The sequence below is a fragment of the Temnothorax americanus genome, unplaced genomic scaffold (genome assembly GCF_048541705.1).
Source record: "Temnothorax americanus isolate GAGA-0224 unplaced genomic scaffold, ASM4854170v1 Scaffold11, whole genome shotgun sequence".
In the NCBI taxonomy this organism is placed as follows: Eukaryota; Metazoa; Arthropoda; class Insecta; order Hymenoptera; family Formicidae; genus Temnothorax; species Temnothorax americanus.
In genome coordinates this window covers 1,373,713-1,400,666 of record NW_027509242.1, presented here as the reverse complement: position 1 = coordinate 1,400,666, position 26,954 = coordinate 1,373,713, and the positions used below count along the sequence as shown (strand labels likewise).

Below are 26,954 nucleotides of genomic sequence, written 5' to 3'. Positions count from 1 at the left end.
CGGAAAAATGATTGCGAATAATTGGACAAGCTGAGAAGAAACAATGTATCAATTAACTATTATTTGCGGAGAATAGACAAAAAATAACGTGGATGAATTATCATTATTGAATGAATCTGCATTTGGAAAGTGAGGAAAATTAAGAGATGGCAGAAAAGTAGCGATCCGCGTGTCAAATAAAGATGATTGATATATCTTTTCCGATGTCGTTTATCACAGATATAAACATTTTAAAATATCAAATAAATACATCTCGAGAGATTATTTATGCAAGATATCCCTTCGTTACAATGGTTTTACTGACAAAAACAAATGCTTCTGTTTTTATATTGCGCTAAAAAAGAATTCACTTTGCCTCGATTCGCGCAACACAATGTTATCGATGACGATGAATCGCGAGAGAACGTACTTCGGTAATATTGCGAGAAAGTATACGTAAGATTCTTCGCGGAAGTTTCACCGGTAATTATCTAAAGTTACCAAGGGCCACGAGAGTCAAAGTGTGAAGTCGTGTTCGAAGTCTTTCTGCACTTCAACGCTCCTTCGCGCCGGTTAATAACAAATGAGCCGAGCTGCGAGCCCCTCACTTTTGTTATAATCGGAGACACTTGCCCTCGTATACAGTTACCGTCTACCATTCTGCATTATTCAGTGAATTCATTTGTAGCATTCTAAACAGCCAACTTATATCTTTCGCTTCTTTAACGCTTTTGTTGCTCGCATTTAACAACTCTCTACGGAGGAGAGGATGCTAAAATTATTATATTATATGAAAACTTTGTACCTTTTAAATTTCCTTATCAATAAGACCTTAAGTTCTTAATATGATTCGACCCTGTGCTGTGCTTTACTTCGATACATTTTACGATAAGTTTTTAGAATAGCTAAAAACTTGTTCTATTTCTGGAAAGACGTTAAAAAAAAATCTGTTTTAGTCTTAACATTTTTCATATCTTCTACAGTCGATAACATTTGCTCGCTTATCTTTAATCACAATTTAGACAATATTAATTTGTCTAATATTTTTATAACATCACGCTTGTCTGCTTTGCAATCAAACAAAATTTATAAATAATTTATACAAGCATTCTTTTAATAGGGCAGAAATCATTGTTTGTCGTTTACAAAAATTATTGTTATTCTTTATAACTGTTGATACTAATAGACAACATCAATAACTGAAGGATTTTTCTTATTTCATGAGTATATCACAACACATCAAATTTAAAGCAAATTTTTCTCTGTCAGGAACGCTCGTTCGGCATTTTGCGCTTCACACCGTCGCGCCCCGCGACAATGTTCAATCAAATTTTTCACGTTGCATATCTCGCCGCGAAAAAGGTCAAATTTTCGATATTCGTGCACCACGCCATACCGTCCAATCTAAAGCATCAGTATGATCCTCCGGCACGGTACAGCAGTTGATTTACAATCGGCCGTGGGAATTCGCTTGATAATCAAACGAGAGTTTCGGATTGGATTTGTACGGCGCGTTGCACTGTCTCTCTATATTCGAGTCGGGCCGCGCCGCGCCGCGCCGCGCCGTTACGCGCGCACGAAGCGCGCGAGCGCGGCATCGGCCATGTGAAGGAAAATCAATTAGCCGGGCAAACTGATTCGACTGCGTCTGTTTACTCGTGCGAGTCCGCAATGTGTTTCGCGTCGTGGCACAGGCGCTTCCGCGCATATATGTATACATATACGCACTCGTACATACGCGTGTACAGACACACAGCCGCTACGCACACAACGTGCCGATGCAACGAAGCTTTTGTGTGGCTCTGATGCACTGCGTATACCTCTCGTACTACGCGCTGCAACACACGCACACACACACACACACACACACGTATCTCGATATATACACGATGTACGTTCGTAGCATCGCGCTCTGTACGTAACATATTCACCCGCGGACCCGCGTACATACAATCGCACATAGAATTTAAGATATGACGTACGTTATAGCGCGCGATGCTTAATGCGCCACAGCGTATTGTTGCGTAAGCGTATTATCCTTGTTCAAAGAATTTAACTAATAGCAAGTAGCATTCCGCCCACGACCGATATCAATCGACCAATGATTTTAATTTTAGAATAATTCTCTTATCGATGAAATTGAAAGAAGAAGAGAGTGTACATTTTCAAACATTAAGACACAGATTTAAATTTTTCTTAAACGTTTTAGAGATTCAGAACAATAAATATGTTCAATATTTTTGATATTTTCTAAGAGAGTGAAAATTTTGTTATGAACGTATATAAAATCTTAAGAATGTTTTTTTGTGCTGCACATTTAAATTATTTAAATCTACTCTCTGATGGTGTTCAAATATATCTCTTTGTCTTTTATTCAATGTCACAAGACATTACTCTTTTATTTTATTTTTTTACTCGTTATATAGTTCCTCATAATGAGTAACATTATTTATACGAGTATCCATATATTTAAAATGCTGATACTATATAATTATGTATCGTGACGAATGTTTCAAACGATATTAATTTATCAAATATTTCAATTAAATTTTTTAAACGATATTAATTTATTCGACCAAATATTTTGGTAACATTTTTTAACGACGTGTTTCAAATACTTCCTGAGATGTATTTTATCGTAAAAGAAAAATATTATAATATTTAAAAAAAGAAAATTTTCCCCACATTGATATTTATCCTTAGATAAAAAGAAAACTCGGAGGAACTCGGAAAACCATGTGTTTCTGTTCGTGTTATTTGGTTATCTGTATGTGTATGTGTGTGCTATTGAGAAATATTAAAGCTAAACTATATCCCGTTGATGAAACAATAATCATATACAAAATGTCAATCATATCTCTTCAGATCGTCGAGATGTATTATTGAAAATGTCGAAAACAAACAACATCGAATTATACGATATATCTTGTCCAAGGCGGCAAATGGACGACACGGCGAGATAATATCGTCAATAAGCGTTTGACAATCGCGCAAAAATACGACATTGATATTCGCCGAAACAAAAGACGCCACATTTTTCATAATTCTTCAAATTTCAACTAAAAATATCCCGGTAACCAAGTCTCGAGGTATCATTAAATTCCATCTAAAATCAACGGGGGAAAAAATAAGGTTCTATCTATTAAATCTTTTTACGGTTATCTCTCTCTCCCTCTCTCTCTCTCTCTCTCTCTCTCTCTCTCTCTCTCTCTCTCTCTCTCTCTCTCGATGAATATTTGACAGTCGGACGTATAAAAGCGGAGCGGCGTCGATATCACACCACCTTGGCGGAAGATGACAAATGACTGAAAAATCATGTCGAATGTGCTTGCACGCTGAGTGGCACGTATATCTGCAATCGAATGTATTGTGCGTACACGTCGATTCGAACGCGTGACACGCCGTTAATAAAGTACGTCGCTTCGGAAGAGTGATGTATTCATATTAGTCTCGGTGCCCGTAATGATATAATCATTGTCATCAAGAAAACGCGCGAGTGCAGAATTGGCCGACGCTTTAATAAGGACGATATTGAATTACCTAGTTTTGCGCGAATCCTAAAATGACTCATTTAATTTGCGACGGCGTCGCGACGCCGGTATGCCCCGATTCTGTCAATCTTTCGGCTTCGCTTTAAATATAATATAAATGTATACGTATGTATATCGTAGACGTATGTAGACACGTACGTATATGTATAGACGTATATGCGGACAATTGCCCGCGACCCCGTGTGTCGCGCGCACGCGTGCGTATGTGCTGCGGCGATCGGCAAAAATAAAATATGCAGACGAGATAAATATTAAGTGCCGTTGACAGGTAAATCGCGTAACACGTTCGATTTCCACTCGGATGAAAATACTTCTCGGCTACGGTCATTAGCCGCGCATTGAAATTTATTACGTGGTCTACGTGGGACTCTAGAACCGCCGCGTGACATCCCTTATTGTCGAACATAGATCTGCGCTAACAAAATGTACATTTCCGTGATACGTCCGACAATCCGATGTTGATTTTACTTCCACCGTCCTGTCGCGCACGTTGTTTCAATATGGAATTGTTATTACAGACAGTTAATGATATATTACATCGGATTTTTTTGTTATAATAGGAAAGGGAGCACTACAGTTTTAGAACGGAACGAGACCAAGTCTAACAAAACACATTTGTATAACATTCATGTCACGTATTGTCAAAAATAAATAAATGTTAATGTTAAATTCACTGTAATCAAAGTATTCGTCAATCAAGTTAGCGCAAAACACTCCGGTCTTTCCTATATATATATACAATGAAACATATTAAATAATTGTTTATCCATTTAAATATATTTACAAACTGGCGCTTAAACCTTGTCTTTCTGTTTTTCAGTTTAGTTTAGATTCTCATCTCGTGTGCCGCCATTTTTGCGTGAGAAGAAAAAGTATATTTAACATTTATCTAAATGAAATTGGTTTAGTGTTGTATTATAAGAAAATCTGGACTCCGATGAGAAATGGCATTTTTTTCGTTTTGCAGAGTCGTATATTCGAAGACGCATCCATTGTGTGCAATTCTTGGTCACCGAGGCATAATGTGAGTACCAAATTACGTTTTTTTTTCTTTTTTTTCTATCTTTTTCCTCTGTGCACGTAATTAGGAATTAATTCAAATAATTTGACTTTTCGCGTTATTGAGACAGATGTTATTATTAGCGATGTAATTTATGAGAAAAATCAGCTATTTCATTAATCATAAACTTATTTAGAAGGTAGTTAATAAAGCGCCTAGACGGATTAATTACATCTTTACGGAACGACGGACGTCGCTGTGACATAATTTTAATAGAACAACCCGATTATTTGAAATCGTCTTCAGACGAGACAATTAATGTAGTTATACATCACGTGTCGTCTTTTTAATAATTAGATTCGTATAACATGTACGACAATTTTACAACATTATAAATTTGATAAATAAAAAACTTATGAGATTTATCAGATATATATATGCATATATAATATTTAACTTAACTTATCATTATATTTATTTTCTGTTTTATAATCTGTATATTTCCAGAAATAATGTTAAAAATTAAATCAATAACGTTTTTATGATATTGAATACTTCCAAATATATATTCTGCTTCAAATTATACCATACTTATTTAGATCCTTCATCATAATTAAATGAATCCAATAAAGTTAATAAAAAAAGCGCAGTTATCGTAAACGTAAATGTTCGCGTAAACGAGACACCTATATATAAAATATATGAAAAAACTTGTTGTCACATAAGGGGGAGATTCTTACTACAGAATTTGATAACTTTTCGTTAGTGAAAATTCAATTATAGATTTCACTCTCTCAGAATTATAAATGGAGGAAAAGAAAGAGATGTGGCAGAAAAAGGGGAAAGAACGAGGCAAAATACACGGTGCGAGAAAAAGGGAAAACGGAGTGAGAGAAGCAGAGAGAAAGAGGAGAAGAGAAAGAGATTATGAGACTGTTGCTGTATACGAAATGCCCCATAATATTTATGTTTTACGGAGCCACGTAGTTACGGTGGCCGGGCTCGCATAAACTCGCTAACTCGTGGTTACGATTATGGCCAGTAGTAAATTGATTATTTAGATATACGATGAGGCGATGCAGGATAGTCGAGTGCCGTAAAAAGAGCTATGTGTCACTTATGCTCGCCACGGATGCAACAGATACCCGCGGCGACGCGACGGCGCGGCGGCGCTACGACAAGAGTCAACGCGATCGCCTGGCGCTTTTCGTTGCTCTTCGTTCATTCTCCTCTCGATGGCCGCACGTATTCGTACTATCAGTGTATCGTGTTTTTCGTACATTTGACATGATAATGGATAAGCGATTTACGGAAGACATGCGATCACGTAAATTTGTGGAGAACATTTTATCGATAAAGATGACACGCAGGGAGATGGCGCGTTAGATACATATGTAACAATACTGGATGATGCCAAAACAATACGCGGCGATAATACGACGGAACCGCAACAGAATGACCGAACGCAACGGAAATGGAAATCGATAATGCAGATTTAACAACAAATAATACCAGATACCAGGGACGAGATGCAGACGCAAGTCGCAGCGTCGTCGGCGCGCTTCGGCGCGACGGACATAAAAAGACGTTAATACGATAGTATTAGCGACAATAGCAACGCTTAATATTAATGTCGTTAAGGGAGCGGAGCGTAACAGCGCTATTATAAATCGATGATACCCGCTCCGGCGGCGGCGGCGGCGCAACGGCGGTGACGGTGACGGTGACGGTGACGGCGGCGGCGGTGGCGGAGGCGGCGGCGGCCGCGGGGTCGAGTCGCGTCTGCGCTACGAATGAAACTGAATTTGATGGACCCACAGCGCGAGAAGCCCACGAATAATGTTCTTTACTCTAGACAGTAGGTACTCCGCCATGCAAGTGATAATTTGAACAGTCTCCCCGTTTTCGTGTCAGACGTCAGATTTTCTGGAAGAATTTACTTATTCATGCATCAGACTACTCCGTGATGTAGGTTATCGGACGGAAATAACGTAATTGTCCCAATTTGCGATATCCGATAGCCGACGGGGTCCGTGGCGCGCGCTCTCTCCGCACTCCGCATTCGGATCCGTATAGTAACCGCGAGCTGATCGCTAATCAATTTCGTATATACGGACGATACGTAATTGAACCGCACGCCGCGTGACGAGATTTTATTTTATTTTTTCATTCGCCGCTGACGCGCCCCTTTTAGTATTGATGCCGTGCTATTCGTATCTTATTGACGCGACGGATGCGCTACTTGGCGGCATTTATCGATCGAATCTCTGCTCTCTCGCGGACGGCTCTCTGACTAACCGCTTGGCTCAGACACGACTGCTGAGCTTTAATTGCTAATTGATTTTGTGCACACGTTCGGAGGTTTATGTACCATATTGATGTGTCCGGGGCACATCTAATTTTGCATTCGTCTGCATGCTTCCCGAACGAAGTGGATTAAGGGAATTGGTTTTCTGGGAATACGATTTTCCAAGGAACAGTGAGCCTTGATAGACAAACGATTATGCGCATCTGATACGAATCAATTATGCAGAGACTACGCCGCGATATAATCGGCTTATTTTGCTAACGCTTTTGCATCGGAGGATTGCTCGGAAAAAGAACACGCTCGGATTATATCCTGAAATTTAACGCGACAATGTTAAACCCTCTTTGTAGTAGTTAACGTAATATGAACATTAATAAAACAAAATATCTAGTAATACGTATTTGATATCGGTAATCTGCTGTACATACAATCAAAACATCATTAACCCTATTAACCCCCCATTAACCCCACTCTAACGTTTTTCCGCCCCTTTAATCCTCCAACCATGCACTTTCGAGTCCCACGTGTTTTTTATAATGTTAATAGCTTTGAAAAATTCCCCAAAAATTATTATAATATCTTTGTACCTTCGACTAAAAATCAATGTAAATAACATTTGGAAATCATTTATTTAAATATTTTTTTACAACATTTATATGTTGACAAACACATTACGACTCGTTTTATTTAAAAAATCATTTTTCCGGCGTGGGGGGGGGGATTATCCCACGATAATTTGTTTTTCACCAAAAAACGACTGTTATGAACTCGTGGGACACGAAAGGGCATGGTTGGAGTGAATAGGGTTAGTTATATAATAAATATTTCTTAAAAATAATATCAGTCATCAAGAAGAATTATAATACAAACATTATAATTCTCGGGAAAACGTGAACCGAGGTGAAAAATTAATACCATTTGTCCTGCGCTTCTTCTTTCGGATCGCTTTCCCTAAATCCTAATCCCAAGCTACTGATACAATCCTGCGTTATACACGGTCTTGTTATCAGTTATATGTTAGCCACTTAATCAGACCTACCGTCGCTTTTCGGATAAATTACGTGGAGAGAACCTGAAGGGTCTGATAATTCAATTGTAATTGCCTAATCCTCATAATACCTTACTTCCAGAAGACGTATCTCGACCGCGTGGGGTCGGCCGCATCGAAAAATGACTCTATTAACCGCGACGACGTAGAGAATCGCGTAAAGGGGAAGAAACTTTGCTAAACAACAGCAGGAAGTGTTAACTATGTGGCTAATAAGAGCAATCTGTATCCTCGGTGGCACCATTAAGCTTCATTCACAATATACAAATGTTTTATGTTATAATATATAAATGTATTATGGTAACCTTAACAACGCGCGCGCATAATTTCATAATCCCTTTTAAGCGTAAAGCATTGTATACATATATAAAAAAGAACGACGGCGAGGAGGGACATTTGTTTCTTTTTATCATCACGACATCAACACTAATAGCATGTGTGCTATGATAATATTTAGCTCTCTAATTAATGTGATCCTAGATAAAGGCTCGGCACTTTAATTAATTTCGATTAATTCAGGTGACGAAATGTGAATGCGAAAAAGACTGGATTCGTTGATAATACAAATAAAAAAATTATAATAATGTGGAAGATACTTTAGAATCTTCTTCCCCAACTCTGGCAATTTCGACCGCTGCACTCTTGTATATACACGTATATGTGCGCACGCATGAAGATCGAGTGACCACTGTTCAAGTGTTACGTTAAAAGAGGGTCCATCGCGTCCTGCCCCTTAGCCGTGAACCACGATTCATTGCCCTGCTAATGTTTCGATTAAGCAGCATGTCCGTATGAAAAACGTCGTCATTGTGAACACACAACTTCCTACACAGGAAGTTATTATGTCTCACACACATTAATATCTCCACGCAAAATTGTTCCAACCGTACTTTTACACATTTAAATATAGCGAAGTGCTTTATCAAATTTATTTTGTAAAATTGGTATTTTTCTTCATTCTTTTACAAATCAAGTTCAAAACGAATTTCAGTAATCTTTAGAGCTTTTTATCGTCGCGTGGTACAGACAAAACTTAATTAACATCTGCTTTCTATTAAAAATTTTTCTTTTCATTTTGATTTGTGTACAAAGTTCGAATAATTTATATAGGTATATCTGTGTAACAAACAGAACATATCGTACATTTTTCATTTCGTATCTCTCCTCTCACTAACATGTTGATTGTCAACTCTGGCGGAATGCTGCTCCGCATTTTGTTGTGGAAAATACAACGAATGACAAGACGGCGAGAGGGAAATTTCGGAATTAAAAAGAGTGACGGCAGTTCAGCAACCTAGAGACAGCCTGTAGGTACGCCGTACTCGACGAAGACACGAGGAGTTCATAAATAATCGAAGCGCTGGAACACGCCAGTGGTTTCCGCATGAAACATTGATCGGGCAATGCGGACATTACAGGTCGTAATGAAATAAGTGGGCAGTGAATCACTTTTAGCTTTACCTGCCTCAACCAAGCTAACGATATTTTGATAACTCTTTCGGATTAATCTGGACAGGGGCAGGCTTGGGGGGTTACGGAAAATAAAGGGTTGTTGAAGAGAATAATAAAACTTTTAGAGACACCACTACACTTCATATAGCAACCGCATAAGATATAACGTTAAATAGCAGAAGAAACAATGTACATTTTATATGTATATGTATAATCATAATTTTAGATTGTATGTATGAACATTCGAACCTGGTTATTTGAAATTATTTTTGACATGCCGCAATTTATCAATTGTGATTGTACAGATGGTTAATAGGCATTCGCATTAAGTCATCGCTAATCAGTCATTGTTAGATAAACATATTGCGCTACACTGAAATTCGTTATTTTATCGTAACGGATTTTAACCGGAAAACGTGGATATCGTGGATTTCGTACATAAATATTTTTTAATATTCAATATATTCAATTATTGATTCTTTCTACGTATTAAGTAACAATTTTTACGTACGTTCATAATAATATATATATATATATATATATAAAATTACGCAACATATTAAATTAAGAATCCAGCAAACTCATTCGTTCATATTTGGGAATTAGTTTAGCCGATTAACGATTCACACAACAATAATATCAAATAACAGGTAGCGCCATCTTCACACGAATAGAAAACCAATAATTATTACTTAATATTATTACTTATTAGAAGAAAAACCCACTAAATAGTATAAATAACAGAAATAGTTTAAATTATGCATTGTAATTCGTTATACACGTAAAATCATTGAGACAATAATGAGATAGATAATATTTAGTAATATATATTGATATTGTTTAAATATTAACATCATTAATTGCATCTTTTACTATTATAAAAAATCATCTTTACGCTAAGAATTGTGTCATTATATATTTATGTTTAATAACTTGTTATATCATAAAATGTTATTATGTGGTACCATAATTGTATAATTTTGCGATTGAAAATCGGCTTAACTTCATATTAGCGTAAAAAGATGCAAATCTTGTTCAAACGTAGATTTAAAAAATATCTTTGTTGAAATGGCTTCAAAGGCATGTTACAAGTTACATACGACTTACTGTGAATTCTTTGAACGTAGATCGAACGTAGTAACATGTCGCAAGTGACAGATGTAGTTGATGCGGAATGTCCCATATAATATCGATCTCACCACGGTGTACAGGCAAGTCTAAGTGATATGAAGCTATGAATGCAATGTATAGCTTTCATTAAGATATCCTCCTAAAAGAGTTGCTTTAATCAATAACAAAGTGTATAGGTGGAAACAAATTAGCTGCAGTCACAAAGTCGATGTGTATACAGTAATCGATATTAAGTTACATAAATTTAAATTAGTTTGCATTAATATACAATTTTACGTCAGCAGAATCCATCGTGATGCCCTATCAAGTTTAGAATAAGATTGTTACAAGGGAATAAAACTTGTATAATTTTTCTATCTCGAAAAAAAAATAGAAGAAAAAAAATTAAATAATTTGATTAAAAATTAAAAAATTACACACATAATGTATATCGATCGAGAAACATTAATGTCTGAGAAATTAATACAGAGTACGCATGATTATGCATTCACGAAATTCTTCCTACATCAGCAGGTTGTAAAAAGGGAATTTTGAATTCAACCCCCTTCACACATAACGCGCCATGAAATGAAATCACACCCCCCTTGTTACTCCGTTCTGCGCTGCTCATAAATTTCGCCGTAGCGTAGTTTAAGCTATTTTCGTTACCATTAAATGTTGACTTCGCCGAGGGGGACCGGATCTCCAAACACGCGAAAGGGAATCGGGATGATCCTCCCCCCGGCTCGTCCAGTTTCGCCACCGCTGCGCGATACCGACGGATATATTCTGTCCACCGTCCCGTGGGGGACTCGGTCAAGTATCCATCCTTCGGATCGATTCCAGTGTAACGGATGAATTTGATTACCGAACATCATAGGGCATGTGTACACACGCGCTAATACAATGACGTTACCGGGCTCGGGGGGGATCGTAATCTAATGCCATTAATCCGTGCAAATATCCCCGTTTTTCCAATTATATACATATCTGTTGTTTTAATGTACTAAAAAATACTATATATGTGTAAACATAATCTATAATCTTTAGTATCGAACATCCCACGTTAATTATGGGAATTGTTTTCAGTTTTCAAATGTAGATTGATCCGCATAAAAAATTATTTCTTGTTATTATTTTTCTGTCATACACGGAATAATTCCGTAAAAAATGGCCAAACTTTAGAATTCTTATTCTATTCATCTTAAGACTTAGAAGGGTTATATAAACGTGGAATCCGAAACGTTTCCTTACCGAGTTAAAGATACTTTTTCTTTGCGGCAACATGTTTGTAGTTCACACGACGAGTAGGTGTTTTGACGAAACTTGTAACCTTTTACGAGGCTGCACATTCGCAAGTTGCCGTTCGGACAAACTCGTCTTCTCGAAGGAAAAGTAATTTAATATTCCAATGTAAAGTTTATATATAACGCAATATCATGTGCATTCTATAGTAATTTCTCTGTAATCTTTTCATTTTAAATAATTTTTCAAAATTTTGAATACACGCACTTAGATATGATTGAGCTATTATTCCACATTACAATTAAATATCTAATAAAATAAGTAACAAGCAACAACATATTTTTAAATAATAAATATCTCTTTGCAGCATATACATTTACAATATATCATATGTTTTTTTTTAATCAAATTAATAAGTATTAATGCGCAATAATAAAAAGAATTTTATTTATTTGCTTAATTTAAAATAATAATTAAATTTGCATAATGAAATAATAGAAAATCCTGAGAAAACTTTAAAATTCAAGCTAAATAATAGAGAATTTGTTTGCTTAAACCTAAAAAACTCGCAAAACGCGAACATCTCGGATAACAAAACTATTTTTGGGATATCGATCGCACAGCCATGTTGCCGTCCAGTATACAAACTCAGTGTTGCCCAGACAACGTCAAACGGATTAAATTCAATAAAAATTTATATATAATAAATAATAGGCTGTCCAATAACTAATCATCTGCATTATAATCATACAAAAAAAAATCGCATTAATATTCAATAATTAAAATTGTTCAAAAATTAATGCAATATTAATTACAGCAAATTTTGTTTTAAATGTTGTAAATTAAAAGTAACTGTGGCAAACATATATGAATGGCAAAAATTAGGTAGATGCATGTTGCAATTAGATCGTAATGTATGTTATAATAGATACTCTATTCGAGTTGTTTGAGTTCGAGTTGTTTAACAAAACGTTATTTAATGCTTTAATCGATGATATATTATGCACTTTGTGTTTCAGGGTGATTTATTCAGTGGCTTGAATAGCGGTTTGCAAGATGGCTTACTTTCAAGAGCGGAAGCTTTGGCAGCAGATTTGGGGAAGCACAACGCCGGGACGCCGATGCCGCTAAAGCACGATCCCGTATCTGTGTATCATCACGGAGCACACATGCCTACCCCCCACCCGAATAACCGGCCACATCATCAGGTACAATCACACCTCCTTGTGAGTCTGCATTTTTGATATATTATTCTCTCTATATCGTACATATTGGCCTCCTACAATACAATGACACTACAATGCTACAAAGTGAACGTAATCTTATGCAACGGTATGTCAATAAACTACATATAGATGCACACTTTACGAATCGATAAGACTCTCATTGAAAGGAAGAAGTCTCTCTTTCTTTTGCAAAGAAAAAAAATGGAAAAACAAAAATATTAATTGCGCGATCTAAAGCCGTTTAAATATTATGCAAAATATGGTGTCGCGACTATAACTGCATATCAGATCGAATAATTTACGCATTTTGTATTTCTATTCTTATATCTGGTATATTAGATATCGTAACTACGTGGAGAGATTCAACGATATCGTTGATAATAACAAAAGAATAGTATAATATTGTTCGCGCGGAATAATTAGCGTGATAAAAACTGAAAGGCCGCTGCTGCCGTTTCGTAACTCCCCCATACACAAACCGGGAACCGGGAACGGTACATCCATAAAATGCAACGAATCCAACGATCAGTTAAAATTGTTGCCAATAATTAATTACGCGCAGCAATTAATTTTGAATTCATATTTAATCGGCAGATTGAAAAATTCAATTTACGCAGTTTATTTGTTAATATCGCGAACAATGCAGACAACGATTTTAATTTCCTGCGTTTTAATGATTAATAAGCCGCATTATATTTACAACCGTCGTTTATAATCGTGCGATAACAGCAGTCGCGGCGCGATTATGTCGTTTAGAGATGGATAGGATATATAGGTACGATTTCGTGTGCGAATTGCGTTTCAATTTGTTGCCTCGTGTGCCTTATGCTAATCTGAGCAATCTGATGCTGATGAGAAGAGCACGACGCGACGGGAGAGAACGACGGGTGCCACCGAGTAACCAATGCGCATCGATCCGGAATGATCTTCTCAAATGTAGGGACGTGTTGCTTGTATATTATCTCCGTGTCGTGACTGCTTGTAATGCCCCCTTCCCTCCTTAATAGAACGCAATGAATTCTAAAGGTCCACGGGATCTGCGGCGAGGGTTCAATATGGGTTTTGTTCAACTTCTCGCGTGCCGGCTTTCCGCGGGATTTGCGTACATGATTTTATCGTCATAAATCACTTCCTCTGATTTTCCTCGACTCCACTTAGATACAAATTATTTAGAACATTGTATTTTAATTTGATCATCTGTCGCGCCATTTGTGCGACATTGTTTAAGTCATACGTTTCAAGCAATAAATCCAATTCTCTGACTTCACTTTTCGATAATATTCCTCGAATTCTAACGTAATTCTAACAAATTGAATTAAAACTACCTCAATAATCTTGTATTTTCGAATTTTTTGAAAATTATGTACATTTTCCATAAACGTATATAATTATCTTTACAAATATGTATTATAAAGAAAATCAAAACCGATACTCAGCTTTAACAAATTACAGCGTTATTAATTTGTCTCGTTGTGAGATATATGATTTTACGTGAAATCTAATTTCGGAAATTCTGTAATAGAGTTACGTGCAAATCATCTAAATTTCCGTGACCGAGCAGCGACCAAGAAAATCAAATCCCATAACTATTCAATTGGATATGCGCAGCTTCGTACAATAAAAACACTTTCAAACTACGCTCGATCGAGAGCATTGAGTTTCAATAAACACGCGCGGTATTTTGGCACCGTTTTGAAGAAAAAATGCGTAAGTGAGGTAGATAATATATAGGGGGGGAGTGACAAGTAATAACAAGAAAGCGAGAAATAATTCGGTTTAAAGTGCGCGTATATATAGTAAGAAAGAAGGACAAAAATAGAGAGGCAAAAACAAGCGTCGAGCTGATGTAAAAACAGCTATGCGGGCACGCGTGAGCGTGTGCGCGCGGATCGGGAACGCGGAACGGATACAACGCGGCACGGACAAGGAGGGAAGAAAGAAAAATTAGGGGTGAGGTGGGCAATAGAGCAAGGAGAAAGAGCAAAACATAGGAGCCGGCTAACCCTACCATCGTGTCAGCGTAATGATGAAATATTGCGCAGGTCTCTCGGGCCCTACCTCGTACGCCCCTGGGCAAGTCCACCCCCGACAACCCCCGACAAAACCCCCCTCTCATCTCTCCCCCACCCCCCCTACACTTGTATATTTGCTGCCGGTGCTCCCGAAGCCTCCACCTTCTGCCTTTTCCACGCTGCCCGCCAGTGTCCGTGCAGCGCAACCCCCCTGCATTTCTGATGTAACTGCGCTATCCCAGGGCACCACCGCCGACCGAAACCGTGCCATCCAGTTAGCTCACTATACTGCCGTTCTCATGAGAATAGATGATGCGCGTGTTGCCTACGCGTGTATACGTGTACGTGTACGTGTACGAGCCTCGGCGAGGTCGTGTAAGCGCTTACGTATGTACGTGAGGTAATGGCCGGATTGAGAACGACGTGGATATTTTTAGTAGCGATTTTTATAGTGATTTCGGCGTTATATACTTCGCGTTACGTATATACTACCCGAACGCGATACAACGCAGTTCCGCGTTCAAAGCTAAGAATAATTCATGCAGAATATAAGCAAACACCAGAGATTGGGATTGAAATATAAATGTACTTATTAATTAAGAGTGGATTCAACAGATAATTCGTACGCATCTCATCATGTGTTTAAATATTTTATATGAATTAAATATTTTATATGGATAGATTTTGATATTTATCATGTATGTCTATTCTTTTAAAAGAATAAAACCATTTTAAAATAAAATCCATAAGAGATCGCATGCTATATTGATACTATCGATAGTCACTGTCATTTGCGATATAAATTATCATTTAATGACTTTATCGTACGTGTATGAAGAACAATTTTATCTGAAATATACGCGTGAACTAATTCTAATTACATGTCCTGTCCCCACGGTCAAAAGCGTGGCGTCTAGTTAATTCAGTATACTCTCGTGAGACCAGACGATTTCATGTGTGCAAACAAGATCATACGCGTGTGTGCGTGATACTTTACATACTTAAGTATGTAGAGGACGAAATAAATAAATTATGCATTAAAGAAGATTAACAATTAGGTAATTGGATAAATTAATCGCAACGCGACTTGAACGAAAATCATAATAGGCGCATAATGGAACATTTCCAGAAAAACGTTAACGAAATTTAAAGGGAATAAGAAACGACAGAAATGAAATATAGAAGATACCTTCTTCGTACTTTTTTCCCCGAACACATAAAGCATTATTTCGAAAAATAGCTTTCTCATCTAATCGTCCTTAATTCGCGATTTATCGCATTTGGCACGTGACAATCCATTTTCCGTTTCGTTTCAGACAGATGTAACATCCGATATTGGCTTTAAGAAAATGAGTTAACAGCATGCCACCTATATGTAACAGCAATCTAAGCAAAGAAAAATATGAAAGAAGTTCATAAATAATTTCTAAAGAGTTATGCTGGAGGTGCGTTCTGCATTCGTGCGACGACGGCCGCGGCACGTGCTGCATAATTATACGTGTTAGCTTGTACATATTTCCTACTCTATCCACACTTTCCGCACTCGACCTAACTTTGCTTTTTATCCCCTTTATTCATGCCTCTCCCACACCATGATGGTGCTTCATCAAAATGCATTTCCGCAAACGCGGTGATACGATACGCATCCGGCCTTTCAGCGTCTACCTTCGTATTTACACGTTTCACTTTACCTTGCGTATTTCCTTGAACAGTACATATATGAACTAAATTTTTCGAATTTTTTAGCTGCAAGATACCTTTTTACTAACATTTAATTGTTAATATCACATTTTAATAATTAAATAGTGCAGTCGATAATACAAACCTTATGTTAATGGATAGTCAAGAATATCTTTGTGTTCCAGTATTTATAATTTAGATAAATATTATTAATGTTTAACAGATTTACAAACAATTATCTTTTAAGTCAATTGTAGATTTCCTTTTATTGATCGATATATCGTTAATCATCATATTAATAATTATCACATGATAAAAAATAACACAAGAAAAACGTTAATAAGAGAGAAAAAAGAAGTCTTGAAACGTTTAAGTACATTACAAAATCTCGCTCTATATATATATATATATATGTTACGAAGAGTATTTAAAAAATAAAGACTGATTCTCTCGATTCTAAAAGAAGGACAGAAAAGTACTAAATGCTAACTGGTAAGGGCTACTCTTGCATAGTTATTAGCTAATTAAGATTCAGGTGATTATCGTGACGGAACACTAATGTTTGTATTGTTCCGTCAAAGGATATCGGCATCAGTGTATTCGACTAGTTGTCTACTAAAACTTTCAACATATCGTTCCAAAAATGTTTCGCGACAGTATAATAAACATTTAAAAATCTCCTTCCAAGGAAACGATAACGCGTGCTCGTATTGAAGATGTTTAATTCGCGTGTTCCAGATGAGCCATCCAGGAATGGAAAGCCTCGACATGCTGGATCCAGCAAACTCGATGACGACACTGACGCCAATGTCCGACAGCACGGGTAGCGGACCGGGGCACCACGCGGGCATCCACGGTCCCTCCGTGTACGGCGGCATGAACGGTATGATGAGTCATCACCATCATCACAGTAACCTAGGCAGCGGTGGCGGCAGCGTGCCGCATCCGGCGCACCATCATCCGGCGATGGCTGCAGCAGCCGCGGCCGCGGCCGCGGCGGGCCTGCATCCCGACGCCGATACCGATCCGCGCGAGTTGGAGGCCTTCGCCGAGCGATTCAAGCAACGGCGCATCAAGCTCGGCGTCACGCAGGCCGATGTTGGCAAAGCGCTCGCCAATCTCAAACTACCAGGTGTCGGCGCTCTCTCGCAGTCGACGATCTGTCGCTTCGAATCGCTCACGCTCTCGCACAACAACATGATCGCCCTGAAGCCGATCCTCCAAGCGTGGCTGGAGGAAGCGGAGGCCCAGGCGAAGAACAAGCGACGGGACCCGGACGCACCCTCGGTATTGCCGGCCAGCGAGAAGAAGCGGAAACGTACGAGCATCGCCGCGCCAGAGAAACGCTCGTTAGAGGCGTATTTCGCGGTGCAGCCGCGGCCGTCCGGTGAGAAAATCGCGGCGATCGCGGAGAAGCTCGACCTAAAGAAAAACGTAGTGCGAGTCTGGTTTTGCAACCAGCGGCAGAAGCAGAAGCGCATGAAGTTCGCGGCTCAACATTGACCCGAGGGTGGCTTGTGACAGCAGAACTGACCGTACCAGCTGCCCAGTCTCGAGCCGAAACCCGAACCTCTGACTGAGTTTCAGGGTTGGCCGTGAAGTTGCCCAAAACTCTGGAAGTGGGCTTCCCCCGACTGCGCCGATGGACATCCGCGGTGAGGATGATTGTCCGAGTCATTGTCGTCGGACGTAACGTCACCGGGATATCTATCTGCGACAGTCATTCGCGGTCGCTAAAACGAATGGCTCGATACTACAGGCAGAACGTATCGGTACACGAGGCTGTCACAGGCTGAAGACGAGTCGCTTGTTATCACTGCGCGTGTGTAATATGCTTGAAACGCATATTCTGGAATCACCGGTTGCAGGGAGCTATTCTTTGACCCGTTTCGGTTCGCGATTCTCTCTCCTCTTCAGCTAAACACGATTACCTCTCGTGACGTTATACAGCCAATGAAACGCTTGTGACGCATTTACGAATGTTTCACGATGGATATTATCGCGGTATGATGGCAGTAAATAGAAATCCATATCGAAATCGGTCCGATCCATATCACATCGATATTATCGTTTTTCTTCACGCGGAATGGAAGTTGTTGCAAGACGATTTCTAATGTAAAATGAACCGTTTTTATTAGATTAACTATTAATTGACAAACTTCTAGCTGACTTTTCCTTAATCGAAAAACGTCAAAAAAATATATCTTCTCTACACTCTAATGTTGAGATAGTAATCAAGTAAATTCGCACATTACGACACACCTCCTTATTTCAAAAAGTGGATTTGTATTACGATTTTATGAAAACAATTAAACCAAGATTTAAACTCGAATAACTCTCTGTGTTATTATAATACTACAGCTAGTATTTCTCCCGATCGTCTGAAGAGTCTTCGAACTTGCAATCCGCAAAACCACGAGATCAAACACACGATAGCTACCAACGATAGCGATAAAACAGTTTACGATGCCATTTGCCCTTCGATCCCTCGTCGTATGGCATCCGCGGTTGAAATCGCTGTTCGACGCCGATTTCACGATCATTTCTCACATTTCACAAATAAATATGCGAAATCCTATAATCCATGTGAAATAAATTTACAATAAAAATGGCATTTCATAATTCTTTGCTAGAAAGTAAAAGATTAATTTCTACCAAGATTCGCCTTTTGTTTACAATATCGCATAATTTTTTGTAAGTGTATATATATATATATATATATATATAACTGTATTAATATTAATAATACAAAATAAGATAAACTGTTTTTAAAAAGCCTATGTTACTTTGCTTTAATATTATAAAATAATTAATTGGTTCAAAGCAGTACGCAAAAGAACTAACGAAATATTAAAGAAAAAATTTTTTATATGTAATCTTCTTGGTTTCTCTCTCATTATAAAAAAATTAACGAATAGAAAAGTTGAAAGTAAAAATTGGCTGTCTTACTGTCTCTAGTGTACAAAATAATAATATTTAATTAAATATATAAGAGTGAAATTTTTAAGTGTCCAAATAAAATCGTCATAGTGTCTATATTGATATGAATCTCGATGTGAATGGATCGTCATATCAATCGCAATTGCGATCTTAACAAATTTCCAGCTCTGAGCTTATAATATTGTATTTTACGTAGTCACAAATCGATAACATTTATATCGCGAAATAACACATCGGAAACAATCATAAATCACTAGGTCGCCATTGCAATAATTTATTGAGCAATAATCATTGAAGGCACGATCGGGAGATAATTCCGACGAGGTGGAAAAAGCGAGAAAGAGAGAGAGAAAGAAAAAGAGAGAGAGAGAGACTTTTCGTCGTTCGTTTATCACGGACGAGCTTGTCGTGACAAGTGAACGGCAAAGAGCAAAGATTACCAACGCGTATTGAAAAGTACAACTCGAAACATAAAAATATAAAGTACGTATTTGTTATAAAGACGACGCGCGGATACGTCGCGCCGAAGAAAAAGTGATATTAATCCTAATGAAGACGCTCAGTGCAGTGTAAACAGTGAAGAGAACGATAGTGCGCGAATGAACGAATGAATGTGTGTTGCGTATGTAAGAAAAAATCAGGGGTAAAGTTTAGAGAAAGAAAGAGGAAGGGGCAAATGAAAAGAGAGAGAAAGAAATAAGAAGAGAAAAAAAAAGAGAAAGATAGAATAAGAGAGAGAGAGAGAAAGAGAGAGAGAGAGAGAGAGAAACAAACTAACAGAGCTAAGAAAAATGTTTTACGTAGTGATATTGGACAATCAGTGAAAAGACTGTACCATATCATATTAAAGCAATACTGTAGTACGTAGTAAACGAATTAATTATACTTTGTTCGTATTTTTTATGATCGTCCGCGCATCCGCCATGCGTCATGCGCCGACTATTTTCGTAAAAAGGAGAAAAAAAAAGGAAGGCAGGAAAAAAAATTAAAAGAAACAGGGCGAACGACACAACGAGGGGGTTGTTTTAAGTCTCGGTGCATATTCTGCTTTCAGACTCGACGATTAATAATAATCTCCTTATTGATCCGATATCAAGGATGCGACCGGCGCTTACGTTGCGGTCTCCACTTTTGTGCGGATCAACGCGTGCGCCGTGGAAAAGCATGTTTGCTCACGCGACATGCGTGCGTCGGGATGAGGGTTTAGTTTTTTCCGGTTTGATTTCCCCAAGAAAGTACGATTAATATCGGATGCACGGATAATCCGAAATCGATGGATATCTAACTATCTACGTGTCCATCTCTTTCTGTTCGCCGACATAAAGAATCCGTCGGTATCGCGCTGTTCTGTAACGACAACGAAGTTCTCGAGTATGAAATCGACATCCTCTTCGCGGAAGGTAAGACGCAATAGCGACTCTCGAACGAGAAGGCACGGTCTGTTTCTGATATAGTCGGAACGTTCGTGCTGCAAGTCGCGATTGTTAAAATTTTCTGCACTACATTTTCTAAAGTTGGATATACGCGTTAATGATTCACTTTGCACGTAACTAAAAACGCATTTCAAACATATTCGTGAACATTAGTTTAGTTTTGCCTATATAGGTAAAAAAAGTTTTTATATCTTGCGCGCAAATTCAATATGTATATTTTTTATTTTAAATCTTAAAAACTTTATATGATGTATATTTATTGAAAAAAAAAGAGATATATTAACTTTAATTAATAAATACAGGACAATCTCGGGGACCGACGCTTTTAAATATAATATTAGAATTAAATAAAATTTGTTTTTGTCTTAGTTATTTATAAATAGAAAAATACTTAAAAGATAATTCAAAGTCACAACTTTTTGTGATCAAAATGAAAAAAATTTGCTCGATTTAGGCTAACATTGAAAATCCATTCTATACAAATGGCAGGTTGAGGAGGGTTTACCAACCAAAAAGTTGCTTGTAGAAATTCGCCCTCTACTTTGGCAGATAGAAGAGAATTAAGCACGAGTGACATGAGATGGTATCTGAAATGTCGGCTCCTCGTTCGGTTTCAATTTGGTTTCATTTCAAGTTGAAATGTATTATATATCATTGAATTCTGTAAAATATTAATTAGTTTAAAGTTTCACTTACCAATATTTTTATTCTAAGAAAATATATAATGCGTAATCATTTAATAAAATCTGTGTTCCAACAAATCGTATACAGTACGATTTGTTCGATAAAATTAGATATTTTTTTCTAACTTTTTTAGATCTATTTCAACTGTTTTATATTTCTTAACAAATAGTACCAACGATATGGAGGCCTAATTATAAAGTTATTTTACACTGGATAATAAAGATAAATTATATTTTTCAACAACTTCTTACTTATAAATTACTTTCAGATAGATTTTACTTTGTTAAAACAATCCATCTGCTACTTTCTTTGTCTTTAAGTCTCAAAAATTTGTATTTGTACCAAACAGATATATGGTATAAAATGAAATATATGGTATAAAAATTGTGGAAATAATTTGCCAAACGCATAGTCATGTGTATCCAACATTAGAAGAAATCTTGTGTAAAGAGGATGCAGATACATCCAGGCAAAACGAAAATACTAGTAATAGTTGAAAGTGAAAAAAACTGTAGCAATTTTTAAATTGTACATATATATAAGAGGATAAGTATTTTATAGGAGAGTAATAGCCTATTTGCCATTTTACTAGGTAATGGGAGAGAAGTTCTAGTGCAATATAAGAGTCTAGTGAAACGTTTATTATTTATTGTTTTCTTTCTTGTCTATAGCGCTACTTCGGCGTAGCAATATCAACGAGTTTGCCAGCCCTTATCCACGGTAATTGAAAAATCTCAGAACCGCCCTGCATCGCGACCGTTTTTTTCGTAGAAAAAAAAAGAATTATTTTCCTACACGTAACTATTCAATTGCGTAACGTATCAATTCATCAGCGATACAATTGTGTTAAGTATGGGTTTTTTAATCACCGCACTCCTTTAGCTCAAACTCAAACTCTGATGAGTTAAAATATTAGGTATATATATAGATATTTCGATAAAAAATCTGCCATCTCTTTCATTGTCTCGTAACCTTGTTCCTTTGTATATCTCCCCTGTTCTTTATTATGTTTCCCTTTATTTTCGATTGTACGAAAGCTATCGTGAATATAGCCAATGATTATAAATAACGTTCTTGATAATGTTGTTGTTACGTAACTAATAAAATTATGTAAATATAATTCGCGTAACCCTATGAATTAGATTAAGAATATGTTTCACGCACTTAGACCGAACGTACATCAAATAAGAGAGACGCCAGGAAGTATGTAGAATTATATATTATACTAACACGCATTATTACACATGTTAAGTTTTCACGAAACATCCGACATTACATTAAATTTGTGTAAGAGTATGTAAAATCTTTTATTTTCCGAAGACATTAACATTAAAACTTTTTACCCTAAAAATACGATCTATGTAAAAAAAAGTTTCGACATTTTTTATCAAGAAAGATCATCTTTCTTCAAGGTAATTGTTTCATGAGAAAATGGAAGTAAGACATGTATAAACGAAAACAAGAAATAAATAAATTCTAAGTAAAATTAATTATTCTATTATTATTGCGATATATAAATATGGAAACGTCCTGATATTAATTCCATATACTTCCTGTATATTGCCAAACTCTCAGCGTCATTAATTACTCTTTTTTAACTTAATCATACCATATCGTTATATCTATAAAATATATATAAATATTTTTTTCCATATTTATTACATGACTAAGTAAAATATTTAACGGGTTGTGAGTTATAATTTGTTGCGCTTATATAATACGTCATGATAAGTTTCGATCATTTAAATGGACATCGTTGTATCACGTGAAAAACTTAGAAAATTATACGCGAAATGTTCCAGAACCATCGAATATTTTTTTATATAACCAATGATTCTTTGGTTACTTTAAAACCAATTTTTTCTTGTCGAGAATATTGAGAAACCGATAGTTTTCAAACTAGCAACTGAAACAATGTTACGCAAATTGAATTTTATTAATTTTCTTAATTCAAAGTAGAATTTTAGTTTGAGATTTGAGAAACGTTTATTCGAATTAGCCAAAAAATAAAATATATAGCAGTTAAAAAAAAACTGTGGTTTCAAGACAGTGATAATGACTTTGGTACATTGCAATAATAAAGTATACCTCTATCCGTGCGTCATCCATATGCAACGTGAGCATTAACTCGTCAATGCACAGGTTTCTAATAAGTAATTATCGTTTAATAGAGAATGTTCTAAAAGCAAACGTTTACTCTCTCTCAATGAAAAGGAATCTCGATGAACAATGTTTATGTTAATTAATATTTAGTATTTTTAATTAAAAGATACGACATTACGAGATACTTGATAAACAAAAATGTACGAAACATCCTGAACGATGTTGAATGATTATGATTTTCTATTGCGCGCGCGTAAGATATCTCAGTTTTAATAAGAAAATAGGCTATTTATGAGTAAGACTGTAAAACGGAATAGAAAGTCTCCTCGCCGCGGGCGCAAGTATAGCGCAAATATACATATTTAATACAGGGTAACGAGTCATATCATAATGTGTTTTATCAATTGTTATCGTCATAAAGCTGAACTTAAGAGTCTTGCCAAATGATACGATTAAGTCCACGCGATGTCAGGAAACTACGTCGCAATATCGACTCGCGCAGATTTGCGCGTCTCCGTAATATATTTCTATATCAAATCGTAGTTTGAAGGATCTTTTAACGGGAAAATTATTATTTCGGATTTGTGTTAACGCGTGCGGATTTCGTAAGAAGAATATATAATTAGATATTTTTAATGAATTCTTTAATGTACCGGTCTTTTGAAGAGCGCTGATTGTTTAAGAAACATTACTCGTCTCTAATCTTTTCAAACATATACGATTTCAAATGGTAGAAAATGTTGTACGTAAATGTATAAAATACATCTGGCTATAATATTATTTAGAAAACAGCTATTAAGCGCTCCCACTGCAACTCACTGCAGCTAATCGATTGTGATGCGTCATTGAGAAATTTATATTTTTGTCTCATAGAGAGATATACGGTTCTTACTTCTTTTACCACAAATTTAATTTCCGAAAGCATTGATCGATGGATTTACAAAATAATTTATATAAATCGAGCGCGAATGTAAAGCTATGGCGTTCTAAGAGATTCCTGCAGTCCGACACGAAAGATAAAATACCCAATATTTTACGTACGTCAAGTAAACGGATATTCACGAAAATAGGTCAAAACAAAATTGACACAACATCAATCACTGCAACCCACAAAATGTTTCCGATTTATTCTTACAAATTACCGTATAACACGAATTATCTAATCAGACCATCCATGGCGAAAAAATGATCGCGTTGTACCGTCGCATGGTATATACGCGTAAACAGTAAAGACTCTTATGTACGCGTGTTTATAATTTATTCATTTTTATGGCGATTGCGCGGATCATCAACCATCGCCCCAGATACTCGCGCGGCACGATTTCAACCGAAAAGTATTAACGTCAAAACGTTATGACGGAAGCGTATTTGTATATATATAAAGAAATATAAAAATTAAATAATTAATATAAATAATTATTATCAGTAAATATAGATTAAATGTTTATACATATAAATTGAAGGGGAGATGGGGGAAAAAAGCCAAAATGAATTGTTAAATTTAAAAGTCTTACTCATAGGTGTTCACGTGGCCAGCTTAGGTAGCGAAATTCTACATAGAGAAAAACGCGATGTCGTTAGCAAATTTTACTCATCATTTGATTCGGAATTGTCAAAGTTGATATCCAATGCAATCTAACGCTCCGATAACTTGAAAAATTAGCTACACCATGCCGTTTTGTCGGACGACATCGCGTCGATTCCTCGTTATTCGGTTTGTTAAGATACTTTACGCGTAAATATTTATAACATAGAACAAACGCAACTCTCTCTTTAAAAACTATTTTAAATAGCATCGATACGATAATGTAAGAAAGAAGTAGAGCATATCTATCTTCCATTATAAGGAGAATCGCTTTCGTTCTACATCTATCTTCGTTCTACACTCTTTATCGAGCGTCCACCAACGCTTATCTATGCATTTACAGACTGGTAAAAATCTGAAACGATCGCGAATCGTCGTTTGTATAATAGAAATAACACTACATATTTATGTTTACACTATGTCTACGTACAACACATTCAACGTGTCCCATAATAATTCCAGATGTGTCAGAATATGAATCTATATGTGTGTAATAACAATCGACAAATCATAATCATAATTTCACAGCGAATTAAATTCTTATTAATCTCTATAAATTGTAATTAAATGCGCGATTAGTGTAAAAGTGAAACGCTATTTATGAGTAAGACTGTAACTATCTCGCGAACCGATATAATAATATAATAAAGACATATCATAAAAGATACTAGATACTTTAATTGTCTGACATTGTAGAAATTTCTATGTAAATATGTTGCGTGCAACTTGGAACAATGTTTCGAGGCTACGTTTTATGTATAAATGAATCATATTATCCCATAGAGCAAGCTGTTTGATGTTACATTCTTCTTATTTGCTTGACGCTTATGCTAGCTCTTATATTCGTATAGGCACCTTCGAGGCTCTGTACATAATCGGCAAATTGTACGAATTGTAAATCTATTTGTAAATTACGTAGTTATTAGTTTATTAGTTAAATTGTATTCGCTTCTAAAATGTAGCATAAATCACGTAAGTACACTCCCTCGTTACGTTTCATATTATGTTTCAAACAACGGAAGCTTTTCATTTTAAAGCGCGTATCAATAATTCGTTTTAACCAATAACACCCGCATTATTTCGTCCATTATAATATTACCAAGAAGAAACAAGAAACACGTTCTATACATGTCATAAACATTTGCATTTATCATAATAACAACATTTTTTCACAGATTTGTATTAATTCGTAAGCATATGTTATGCTTCTTAAACGTACCAAATTGCGCGCAATGTACGATAAGGGGAAAGAGAAAGATTCCTCCATACTGTACATATCATGTGCCATAATTCATTTATCATACTTTGTGTCCAACTTTGTTCCAAGTACCTACTCAATTATAAATATTATAGTACATAGTATAATAAAGTAAACCTTGATGTTATTGATAATTTTATTGTATACCTTTCACTTTCCTGCACTTTCGAAGTGTCTAAGTCTAAACAAAAAGTCTAAAAAGGAGAATCTGCATGATACCTTTATATTTTATATATAAAACTGTCAATTACTATCCAACTGTTGTACGCTGAGCATCATAAAACTGTCACACTTTAAGCCTAAGCAAATGACGACCGAAATGGAAATTTAGATAAATTCT

The 26,954-nt window shown here is 36.4% G+C and overlaps 1 protein-coding gene across 3 annotated transcripts in view; it reads left to right on the top strand.

Moving 5' to 3' along the window:
* Positions 1–26,741, top strand: part of Acj6 (abnormal chemosensory protein 6) — a 52,253-nt gene extending 25,512 nt beyond the window's left edge. Inside the window, exons 2-4 of one of the 3 annotated variants that reach the window (XM_077422114.1) lie at positions 4,498–4,554; positions 12,713–12,901; positions 17,350–26,741. In XM_077422114.1, coding sequence (XP_077278240.1) covers positions 4,498–4,554; positions 12,713–12,901; positions 17,350–18,114 — 1,011 coding nt within the window. In that variant the 3' untranslated portion in view covers positions 18,115–26,741. Of the gene's footprint in view, positions 1–4,497; positions 4,555–12,712; positions 12,920–17,349 lie in introns of all 3 variants that reach the window. The other 2 variants (XM_077422105.1, XM_077422122.1) reach the window with 2 other exon arrangements.
* The last annotated feature ends 213 nt before the right edge of the window (positions 26,742–26,954 follow it).